General features: G+C 39.6%; 1 protein-coding gene, 1 long non-coding RNA gene and 1 pseudogene across 2 annotated transcripts; 2 read left to right on the forward strand and 1 right to left on the reverse strand.

Moving 5' to 3' along the window:
* The first annotated feature begins 330 nt into the window (after positions 1–330).
* On the forward strand, positions 331–3,714 carry LOC120163733. Its single transcript, XM_039173581.1, has 2 exons — positions 331–436; positions 1,315–3,714. Exon 2 carries the CDS (start codon positions 1,665–1,667, stop codon positions 3,576–3,578), a length of 1,914 nt encoding a protein of 637 aa, XP_039029512.1. The 5' UTR covers positions 331–436; positions 1,315–1,664; the 3' UTR covers positions 3,579–3,714.
* On the reverse strand, positions 859–1,166 carry LOC120163734. The gene is made up of 2 exons (XR_005519678.1): positions 1,125–1,166; positions 859–1,071 (listed from the first exon to the last, which is right to left on the reverse strand). It is a non-coding gene; the product is annotated as an uncharacterized LOC120163734 (long non-coding RNA).
* A 1,133-nt stretch (positions 3,715–4,847) lies between the features above and the next one.
* On the forward strand, positions 4,848–11,871 carry LOC120163663 (annotated as a pseudogene).
* Positions 11,872–12,386: the final 515 nt, after the last annotated feature.

Below are 12,386 nucleotides of genomic sequence, written 5' to 3' on the forward strand. Positions count from 1 at the left end.
TTTTAGTCATTGATGTTATTTTCTCTATAAAAAAAACCCAAACGTTTAGTTTAAAATTACAATTTTAAATTTTATTATAATTTTAGATATTTCATCATATTTAATAAAATTAACTGTTTTTAAATGACATAATTTATAATCAATATGTAAATAATATTATATAATATTAATTATATTGTTTCCGTTTCGGATCATATTATGAATTATCAGATCCTCGCTTCAGTATCTCTTCTTCTCTCGTTTATTTTTTTTTTTTTTCACTTTCTTTGTCTTCTCCATTCTTCTCTCATCTTTTCACGCTTTGTTAGATTTTTATTCTGCTTTTGTTCGTACCAAACTTTTATCGGCTCTGTTTTAAAGATTCTCCAGCTTTCTCAATATGCCTCTAGCAGCGTCTCATATCCTTCAATTTGCTCTAAATTTGGATTTCTTCACGGTATATCTACAATTATCTTTTCATTTCCCTTCGAGTTCAATGGTTTTATTCACTGCTTGCTGCTTATTTTTATTCCATTGATTTTGCTCTCATTTTTTATTGCCGAACTTTTTTTTAGGGTAACTTTACTTCTTACGTGTTTCAGAATCTCATGTTATATTTAGATTTGTGTTTTTTTTTTAGCCTTGGAGGGTATGTTAATCATTCAAAGAAGGAAATATGGTGAATTTTCCTTGTTTTGGTCTTTATGCACACTTTTAATCTTGATCGAAAGTCTAATACGCGGCTGAACTCAAACTAATCTGAGTTTTCTTTTCTTTGACGAAATTTTTAGTTCACTTATCTATTTTTGAGAGGGTCCCCTAGTCCTTTTTTCTTTTCTTAAATCTGTGTTGTGTATGAGTGATTCCAGTTGTTTTGTGAAGTTCAGTTCTTAAGGTATTTGTCTAGTTTCAGATCTATGCTTAAGATGGAAGATTTTTTTAAAAAAATTTGGCTGCAGTTCTTGTGATATAAATGGTTTTATTCTTTTTTCCTGTTAACTCTGTTCTTTTTAATCATGTTCTTTGTTTCTTGGTCTATATGAGCGTCTTCTTTGTCCTTTCACAGAGTATAAGATGGTATTAAGTTCTAATCTCAAGGGATTGGGTTGTAATCGATAAACGTGTTGCTGGTCACCAAAATTTACCGTCTAATCATGAATCTGTTATATTCAATCTTAAGTCTCTACCGTCTAATAATGTATAACTTCCCCTCGTTTAAGTTTTGATGCTAGTATCTAATAAATGCTACTGAAATGTTATTACTCAAGTCTAATGTATTTAGATGGTTTTTAATTTGGACCCGATCATGATGCTTAAATTGTTTTTGCATGTCAGGGTTAGTGAAGATAATCAGTCTGTCAACCAGGAGCACAAGCCGCTCTATGTATCGGTTTGAATCTACTTTGAACGTTCTTATAAAAGGATTTTGTCCTAGAAAAGTTGTCAGATACATCAGCTACTACTAAGCCTCTACATAGTTCAAGTCTGTGCTGTTATTGTGACGCTTGATAAAATGGACCGAGCCGATACGTCGGGATTCTTAAGCGGAGGAGGAATGTAATCAGGATATCTTTTGTTTTCCTAATTTTTTTAATGATATGTATACCAGTCAGTAGCATGTGTTAAAGATTTTCCTGTAAGTTTGCCCTGCCTCCTCTTCCTTGGCGTTATAGTTCACAGCATCTATGGATTTGAATAAGAATGTACAGTTTTCCCATTTGTCTGAACTCTTGAAAAATGAAAATTTCGGTGATACCACTTTATGCATGAACTTTCTTGGCTATGGAGGAAGCTACAAGGCAGGATTTGGAAGTACTCGAAGCGATCTTCATGCTGGTCTTTCTTCTGCCCCTGATGATGGCTGCAGGTTGGTTCTGGGGTTGGGTCCAACTTCAAGTGTATGCAATGATTATCACGATATTGGCCTCAACAAGAGCAAATCATCAGCAACTTCATTCATACCGGGTTTGCCCCCTGAGGATAACTCTATCCTAAAACTCGGCCTTACTGGAGGTACCAAGGAGAGTATGAATCCGTTGGAATGTTCATTGTTGACAGACACTGATGCTAGTATGCCTCTTTCAAACAAAATACTACCTGTTGTCGATGAGGGTTCTACTTCGGCGAAGAAATCTGGTGGCTATATGCCATCACTCCTTTTGGCACCAAGAATGGATAGTGGGAAAGCCTTGGTGCAAACACTTGAACTTTTCCAGTTTGGAAATGAATCTCATTGTCATCGAATACATCAAAGTTGTGAGCCCTCTAGTCAGACGGATTTCTTGGTAGACAAACTCTCTGAGAAAACCACCACTATGACTTCTTCAGATAACCGACCTAGCAATTCAAAGAAATGCAAGTTTGCCGGTTGCTTCAAAGGTGCAAGAGGGGCAACTGGTCTATGTATTGGTCATGGAGGCGGACAAAGATGCCAAAAAGAAGGGTGTAATAAAGGTGCCGAGAGCCGTACCGTCTTCTGTAAGGCTCATGGTGGAGGGAGGAGGTGCCAGCACTTGGGCTGCACTAAAAGTGCTGAGGGTAAGACGGATTTTTGCATAGCACATGGTGGAGGCAGACGATGCGGCTTCCCTGGAGGGTGCACAAAGGCCGCACGAGGTAAATCCGGGCTTTGCATCAGACATGGTGGGGGGAAAAGGTGTAAGGTTGAAGGTTGCACCCGCAGTGCTGAAGGACAAGCTGGTTTGTGCATATCTCATGGTGGTGGGCGTCGGTGCCAGTTCCCAGCATGCACTAAGGGTGCTCAAGGGAGTACCATGTTTTGCAAGGCTCATGGTGGTGGAAAACGGTGTATCTTTGCTGGGTGTACCAAAGGCGCTGAAGGGAGCACGCCATTGTGCAAAGGACATGGTGGGGGAAAGCGTTGCCTCTACAATGGTGGCGGCATTTGTCCCAAGAGTGTGCATGGAGGCACCAATTTTTGTGTTGCACATGGTGGTGGGAAGAGGTGTGTAGTGTCAGGCTGTACAAAGAGCGCACGCGGTCGCACCGATTGTTGCGTCAGACACGGTGGTGGAAAGCGATGCAAGTTCGAGAACTGCGGCAAGAGTGCCCAAGGAAGCACAGATTTGTGTAAGGCCCATGGTGGGGGTAAAAGATGCTCCTGGGGTGAAAGCAAATGTGAGAAATTTGCAAGGGGCAGGAGTGGTCTGTGTGCAGCTCATAGCAGCATGTTGCAAGAGAGGGAGGCAAGCAAGGGAGGAGGGCTCATTGCCCCCGGAGTTTTCCACGGTCTTGTATCGGCTACATCGACCTCAGGAAGCAGCTTCAACAACAATCACTCCTCCTCAGGGAACAGTGTCATTTCCGATTGCATCGATTCACCAAACAAGCCGACGAAAGGGCCACAACTCATACCTCCACAGGTGTTGGTTCCATTATCTATGAAGCCCTCATCCTCGTGCTCAAGTTTCCCGAGTTCCGAGCAGCAAAAGGAAGGGATAAACAGGTACGACAATCACATTGTCGGCAATGTCAGCAGAAAGAGCTTCGACTTCTTGATCCCAGAGGGGAGGGTCCATGGTGGAAGTCTCATGTCATTGCTTAATGGGAATCTGAAGAACCCCATTGACGGAATCTGAAGTCAAAGCTTACTGGCCATGGAGGAACCTAGTTTGGGGTTTAAGGCTGTTTGTTAAACTGTGGAATTGTTTATAAGATTTGGTTTCTTTAGGGAGACTCCGTAAATATATAGTCTTGTGTGGATTAATAGTGGTATCATGGTCACAATATTGTCTTACAGCATTGGCCAATGATGCATGGCTTGGCTGCTATAATCGTTTTCCAAGTTTATAATTGTTGTAAATTAGACCATTCTGTCATGCATCTACTGTTTGTGGTGGTGTTGATAATCTTATATTTTGTCCCCGTTATTGTTTACTATGTATTATTTTAAATGTTAAGTCTTATACATTGAAACAATTAATATCATGTGAATATTGTTTGTGAATATTTTTTTCATGGTATTACATCAAAAGAATAGTGAGATTAATTCCTAAAGTTAAAATTAGAGGACTACATTGCCAATGTGCGAAAACATAGGGACTAAGAGTATAATTAGGCCGATGTTTTTGTACTTGGCTGTGGTACTGTTTTTTTTTTCAGTCTTCCCTCGGCACTATATAAAGAGAAACAAAGCACTCATCCGGAACCCTCTTTCACTCTTTGTAATTTCCTTTCTCACAAAAGAAGATTCAACCATCACCTTTAACCTTGGCTAAATTCTCTCGCCAGTCGCCGCTATTCTTCTTTTAGGTAATTCATCCAATCTTCTTTCAATTTCATTTCGATTCTCAGAATGCGAATTCTTCTGCTTGATATGTTCTTTTGCTGGTTTTAGTTTCGAAATAGTATCGTTGCTTTGTTTTTTCTTTTCTTATTTTTTGAATCTCTGATCATTGGTTTCATTGTGATTTTCTGTATTATAGAATGGTCTTGCTCTTTTTCACCTATTCAGTCTGCTCTTTGTATTATTTCAAAAGATTTTGATTTTTTTTTTGGCGAAGAAATTTGAATTTCAGCGAAGAGTATGATTCTATTCAACCGATGTATTGGCTTTGTAATTTTCAAAAAAAGAAAAAAAGAAAATGATGTATTGGCTTTGTAGTCTATAACAGAAAACAGATGAGATAATTATTTGGCGGGAAGAGTTCATGTGGTGATGGAGTAAGAGGCCGAAGGGGTTTGGGCTTTAAGAGTTGTTATCTTTGAACATAATCTTCTCTTTGATGTCGATTGACCTGAAAGCATTGGTTTTATTTACAATGCAAACACCAAAATCAACAGCTATTGTTGTTTGGGATTTTCTATTTTCGCAAAATCTGATAATTGGGTAACCTAAGTAAGTACCAATGGCTCCAAGCAAACTCAAAAAAGCCATTGGGCGCGTCAAGGACCAAACCAAGATTAGGCTAGCCAAAGTTAGCGGCAACACCTAGCTGTCGGACCTTGATGTCGCCATCGTTAAGGCAACAAAGCACGAAGAGTATCCGGCCGACGATCGATACTTCCGAGAAATCGTATGCACAACGTCATACTTACGGGCCTACATCATCGCATGCGTTAACACCCTGTGGAAGCGCCTCAACAAGACCAAAAGTTGGACCGTTGCGCTGAAATCTTTGATGTTGATCCAAAGGCTGTTGGCCGAAGGCGATCCTGCATACGAACAGGAGTTTTTCTTTTCCACTAGGCGTGGGACTCGGATACTCAACTTGTCCGATTTCCGCGATGCTACACGGAACGATTCCTGGGATTTCTCCGCCTTTGTGCGTGCTTACGCGCTGTACCTCGACGAGAGATTGGAATACAAAATTCAAGATAGACGTGAAGCAAAGCCTTATAAAACCACGTCGACCAAGGATGAAGAGAGAGAGGAAGAGACCAACGACAAGGAAAATGCCAGTAAAACCTCCCACTTTCGTGACATGAAGACGGAGCAGATATTTACGACATTGCAGCATTTGCAGCAGCTGCTTGAACGCTTTTTAGCCTGTCGACCAACAGGTTAATTTCTATCTAAAAGATCGTGCTCGTACAAACACACGTCTTCCGATACTTATTGCATGCGTTATTTCTTTTTGAATAATATTACCCCGAATAACACTAATTATATCATTTGACAAAATTCTATATAATTTGTGGCTTTTTTTGTTGATTGAAAAGGGGCGGCGAAGTGCCACAGGGTGGTGACGGTGGCGCTGTACCAAATAGTGGAAGAAAGTTTCCAGTTATATTACGACATAACTGAAATACTAAAGATTTATATCGATCGTTTCACGGAGCTAGATATTGCTGAATCCATCAATGCTTACGACATTTTCTGCCGACAAGGGAAGCAATTAGATGAACTCGATAATTTCTATTCATGGTGCAAAACCGCCGGCATTGGACAAACTTCAGCCTATCCTGAAATCGAGAAAATCACGCAGAAGAAACTCCATCTTATCGATGAACTTGTGCGTGACAAGAAATCTGCAGCGCAACAGATTGAGGATGGTTTACCTAAGGCTGAACCAGAAGCAGTTGAAAATGTGAATGCCGTTCATGTTGAAATCTAGTGCACATGGCACCGAAAGTTGGAAAATTAAAAACAAATGGGGCACCGATTCATGTAGTAAAAAAGGGGCTGAAATTGTTGAAAAATAAAATGGTAAAAGCTTAAATTTAGTCATTGTAATTTAAGGTATTTACAAATTAGTCCTTAAGACTTCAACTATAAATACCCTAGCTCATTTAGCTTCAAAACCATCTCAAAACATTCTAGCTTTCTTCCAATACTAGAGAGAATTTAGAGAGTTTCTTGAGAGTTGTTTTCTCCTTTTTATCGAGAGAGAATTATCCTTATTTTCTCCTTGGTAGATCGAGAGAGATTGTAATTCATATTTTCTCATAGTGAAATTCTTTTACCGTTGCCCGTGATTTTTAACCTATTTTATTTAGGGATTTTCCACGTAAATTTTGTGTCTCTTTTTATCTTCATTTTTATTTTCTCAAATTATCAGTTACGATTTTGCTCTATCCGATAGCCGTCTTCCGTAACAATTGGTATCCGAGCTAGATTAGAGTGTGTAATATCTGCTTATTGTCTTTGTGGTTACCACCAAAAGGTGGATCCTCCAACATAAGAAAGTAAGAAGGTATTACCCATTCTTTGAAGGTTCCAGAGAACTATTCACGATAGTGAAATAGTGGGAGCTATCCGTAAAAGAAGCTATGGCAACGAAATTTGATATTGAAAAATTCAATGGGAGAAATTTCTCATTGTGGAAATTGAAGATGAAGGCCATCCTGAGGAAAGACGGGTGTCTAGCTGCTATCAGTGAAAGGCCGGTGGATTTTGCAGATGACATCAAATGGAACGAGATGGACGGGAATGCTATGGCAAACTTTCATCTAGCATTAGCAGATGAAGTATTGTCAAGCATCGAGGAGAAGAAGACAGCTAAGGAGATATGGGATCATCTCACCAAATTGTTCGAGGCCACATCGCTGCACAATAAAATTTTCCTTAAAAGGAAATTGTATACTCTCCGTATGCCAGAATCTACTTCAGTGACGGAGCACTTAAATACACTGAACACCTTATTTTCTCAGCTTACATCCTTAAGCTGTAAAATAGGAGAACAAGAACGTGTTGAACTTCTACTTCAAAGTCTACCGGATTCATACGATCAACTCATCATTAACTTGACAAACAATAATGTCACCAGTTTAGTCTTCGATGATGTTGCAGCTGCTGTTCTACAAGAAGAAAATCGGCGCAAGAATAAGGAAGACAGACAAGTAAATCTGCAACAAGCAGAAGCGTTGACAACGATGACAACGATGAGAGGAAGATCAACAGAACGTGGCCAAAGCAGCAGTCACAAACATGGTAGATCGAAGTCGAGGAGCAAGAAGAATTTAAAGTGTTACAACTGTGGAAAGAAGGGTCACTTGAAGAATGATTGTTGGAGTCTAAATAAAAATTCCAATCCACAAGACAATACCGCAAACACTTCAGATGATGGAGATGCTCTATGTTGTGAAGCATCAACCACCGTAGAAGGAAGAAAACGATTTGCAGATATATGGCTCATTGATTCGGGAGCAATATATCACATGACCTCAAGAAGAGAATGGTTCCATCATTATGAACCTGTCTCAGGAGGATCTGTTTATAGTTGCAATGATCATGCCTTAGAGATCGTTGGCGTGGGAACCATCAAATTGAAGATGTATGACGGAACAATTAAAGTTGTTCGAGATGTGCGGCACGTGAAAGGCTTGAAGAAAAATTTATTATCCTACGGATTGTTGGATAATAATGCAAGCAAGATTGAAACACGGAAAGGAATCATGAAGGTGTTCCGTGGAGCGCTTGTGGTGCTGAAAGGTGAAAAGATAGCTGCAAACTTGTACATGCTGAAGGGAGAGACTTTGGTAGAAGCAGAAGCCTCTGTTGTCTCATGTAGTTCAGATTCGGCAATGCTATGGCATCAGAAACTTGGACACATGTCAGAACAAGGAATGAAAGTCTTTATGGAGCAAAAACTACTTCCAGGCTTAACAAAGGTATCACTTCCTTTGTGTGAGCATTGCATAACAAGTAAGCAGCACCGGTTGAAATTCAACACATCAAATTCTAGAGGCAAAAGTGTTCTAGAATTGGTTCACTCTGACGTATGGCAAGCACCAGTAACGTCCCTAGGTGGAGCAAAATACTTTGTCTCATTTATTGATGATTACTCCAGGAGATGTTGGGTGCACCCTATTAAGAAGAAGTCGGACGTGTTTTCAACTTTCAAAAACTTCAAAGCGCGGGTGGAACTTGATTCTGGAAATAAGATCAAGTGTTTCAGAATAGATAATGGAGGAGAATACACAAGCGAAGAATTTGATGACTTTTGTAAGAAAGAAGGCATCAAAAGACAGTTCACAGTGGCGAACACTCCTCAATAAAATGGAGTGGCAGAGCGGATGAACAGAACCTTGTTAGAAAGAACAAGAGCAATGTTGAGGGACGCATGCCTAGAAAAATCATTCTATGCAGAAGCAGTCAATACCGCCTGTTATTTGGTGAATCGAGCTCCATCAACTACAATAGAGCTGAAGACACCAATGGAGATGTGGACTGGTAAACCAGTTGATTATTCAAACCTCCATGTATTTGGAAGTATTGTGTACGTGATGTACAACGCCCAAGAAATTTCAAAGCTGGATCCAAAATCTAGGAAATGCAAATTCTTGGGGTATGCTGATGGAGTAAAGGGTATCGCTTGTGGGATCCCACTGCCTGCAAAGTGATCATTAGCAGGGATGTTATCTTTGTAGAAGATAAGCTACAAAGAAAAGAAGACGATGATAACGCTGAAAAGTCAGAGACTACTCAGATACATGTGGAAAAAGAGTTTGAAGAAGGAGATTCTTCTGAAGCAGAACCAGCACATGATGAACAAGAACCAGAGAGTTCTGAAGCTCCAACAACTCGTCAATCAGATCGTGTGAGAAGACGTCCCAATTGGCACTCGGATTATGTTATAGAAGATAATATTGCATACTGCCTTTTAACAGAGGACGGTGAGCCATCAACATACCAGGAGGCAATAAACAGCTCAGATGCTTCACTGTGGATGATGGCGATGCAAGAAGAAATCGAAGCCTTTCATAAAAATAATACATGGGACCTTGTGCCACTACCACAAGGAAGGAAGCCAATTGGTAACAAATGGGTCTTCAAAATCAAGCGAAATTGTGACGATCAAGTTGAGAGGTATCGTGCAAGACTGGTGGTCAACGGATATGCTCAAAAAGAAGGTATTGATTTCAATGAAATATTTTCTCCTGTGGTTCGACTAACAACAGTTCGAGTAGTTTTGGCAATGTGTGCTACATTGGACTTACATCTAGAGCAGCTAGATGTTAAAATAGCTTTTCTTCATGGAAATCTTGAAGAAGAAATTTATATGCTCCAGCCTGAAGGTTTTGAAGAAAAAGAAAAGAAGAACTTGGTTTGCAGGTTGAACAAATCTCTGTACGGTCTAAAGCAGGCGCCGAGGTGTTGGTATAAGAGATTTGATTCTTTCATTATGTGCCTTGGATACAACAGACTTAATGCAGACCCTTGTGCTTATTTCAAGAGGTCTGATGATAACGATTTTGTTATATTGTTGTTGTATGTAGATGACATGTTGGTTGCAGGACCCAACAAAGATCATATTGAAGAATTGAAGGCACAACTGGCTAGGGAATTTGAAATGAAGGACTTGGGATCAGCAAACAAGATTCTAGGGATGCAAATTCACCGAGACAGAAGTAATAGGAAGATTTGGCTTTCACAAAAGAATTACTTGAAGAAAATTTTGTCACGATTCAGCATGCAAGATTGTAAGCCAATTTCTACCCCTCTTCCTTTTAACTTCAAATTATCCTCCAGTATGAGTCCTAGCAGTGAAGAAGAGAGGATGGAGATGTCTCGAGTACCGTATGCATCAGCAGTGGGAAGTTTAATGTTCGCTATGATATGCACAAGACCAGACATTGCACAAGTAGTGGGAGTGGTTAGTCGATACATGGCGAATCCAGGCAAAGAGCATTGGAATACAGTAAAGAGGATCCTCAGATACATCAAAGGGACCTCAAATGTTGCATTATGTTACGGAGGATCAAACTTACTAATTAATGGGTATGTAGATTCTGACTATGCAGGGGATTTGGATAAAAGCAAATCTACTACAGGATATGTGTTCAAAGTTGCTGGTGGAGCTGTAAGCTAGGTTTCAAAATTGCAGTCAGTTGTGGCTACGTCCACAACAGAGGCAGAATATGTAGCAGCTACACAAGCCAGTAAAGAAGCAATTTGGTTGAAGATGCTATTGGAGGAGCTTGGGCACAATCAAGAGTATGTCTCTGTATTTTGTGACAGTCAAAGCGCCTTGCATCTAGCAAGGAATCTAGCATTTCATTCAAGGACAAAACACATACGAGTTCAGTACCATTTCATTCGTGAAAAAGTGGAAGAAGGGACAGTGGATATGCATAAGATCCATATCAAAGACAACATAGCAGATTTCATGACGAAGGCGATCAATGCCGATAAATTTACTTGGTGTCGATCCTCCTGTGGCCTGTCAGAGACATAAGCAACATGAAAGGTACAAGGTATAAAGAATGGTGTGAAGATATGATTGTTCCAATCAAATCTTCAAGTGAGAGATTGTTGAAATCTAGTGCACATGGCACCGAAAGTTGGAAAATTAAAAACAAATAGGGCACCGATTCATGTAGTCAAAAAGGGGGCTGAAATTGTTGAAAAATAAAATGGTAAAAGCTTAAATTTAGTCATTGTAATTTAGGGTATTTACAAATTAGTCCTTAAGACTTCAACTATAAATACCCTAGCTCATTTAGCTTCAAAACCATCCCAAAGCATTCTAGCTTTCTTCTAATACTAGAGAGAATTTAGAGAGTTTCTTGAGAGTTGTTTTCTCCCTTTTATCGAGAGAGAATTATTCTTATTTTCTCATTGGTAGATCGAGAGAGGTTGTAATTCCTATTTTCTCATAGTGAAATTCTTCTACCGTTGCCCGTGGTTTTTACCCTATTTTATTTAGGGGTTTTCCACGTAAATTTTGTGTCTCTTTTTATCTTCATTTTTATTTTCTTAAATTATCAGTTACGATTTTGCTCTATCCGATAGCCGTCTTCCGCAACAGTTCAGGCATTGCCGGCGCCGGAGGAGAAAGTGCAACAAGAACCTGTTGAGAAAGAGCCAGAGAAAGGAAAGGAAGGAGATTACTCGAAAGGTATAATCGTGCGAAGAGAGTTCGATTATTTTAACCTCGGAAAGAATGTCATGTCGAGTGAAGAGCAAGCGGAGAAATTCCATTGGCTTTGTTTGACGGCGGTGTGCCGGCCGGGCCTTCGCCGGGTTCTGGATAGGAATCTTTTGAGGACGAAGCTGATTGGGAATCGGCCTTGGTTCAATTGGGGAGCAATTTCAACCATCAGAAAGCAAACCTCGGAGGTGGATTATTGATGCTCGACGGAATGAATCAACATGGCCAATCAATGAAGGCCATGGCTTCACAAGGTGCAGCGACAACAGGAAGTGCGAGAAGCGTCGCATGCGGAACAGCCGGAAGATAGGCAGTGCTGGTGTTACAGTCACAACCTTCTTCGGATGGGAAGAACATGGGGACTAGCGGTGGAGGTTATCCATTCGCAGTGGCACCACCGACGTACGTGCAAATGTCGGACATGGAGAAAAAGCAGAGGCTATTGGGGGATGAAGTGATAATGTGGGAGTAATACAAAAGGAATGGATTTCAAGGAAATGTTGGAATGTGGACAGTCCAAACATCTCCTTACAGTCGAGGAGAGCATCGGTTTTGAAGCTTTTAAGCTTTTCTCATTCAATCAATTTCACACAGGCTTTAACGTCCATCCTCTTTTTTCATTTTTTTTCTTCATAATTTTTCGTGATTGTTGAATCAACTTGACGCGCCAAATTATTAAAATTGGAGTTTCAAAACTTTTCTTAGGACCGTATTATAAAGTCAAATCGGAAATCAAACTACATAAATTGTATAAATTTACTTCAAAAAAACAATGGACACGTTTATATATCATATGAAATGTGTATGCAGACAAGAATAAGTAAATAATGCTACATACACATTTTTTTTTATTTTAAAATTTATTTTGTAAAATATGCTACATACACTATTTAAAAATATTTCTCATAAAAAATTCCAATAATTAAAATTAAAATAAAATAAAAACTTAACCAATGCTGCATACCTCTAAGCTAATAAAAAAGGGTTAATCCAATGAAAGCAATAAAGAAGTCTAAAAAGAATTTCCTCTTGAACTTTTCTTTTCCTTGATAAAAGATGCCATGCACTCCT

Source organism: Hibiscus syriacus, unplaced genomic scaffold, assembly GCF_006381635.1.
Source record: "Hibiscus syriacus cultivar Baekdansim isolate YM2019G1 unplaced genomic scaffold, ASM638163v2 tig00111493_pilon, whole genome shotgun sequence".
Classification (NCBI taxonomy): Eukaryota; Viridiplantae; Streptophyta; class Magnoliopsida; order Malvales; family Malvaceae; genus Hibiscus; species Hibiscus syriacus.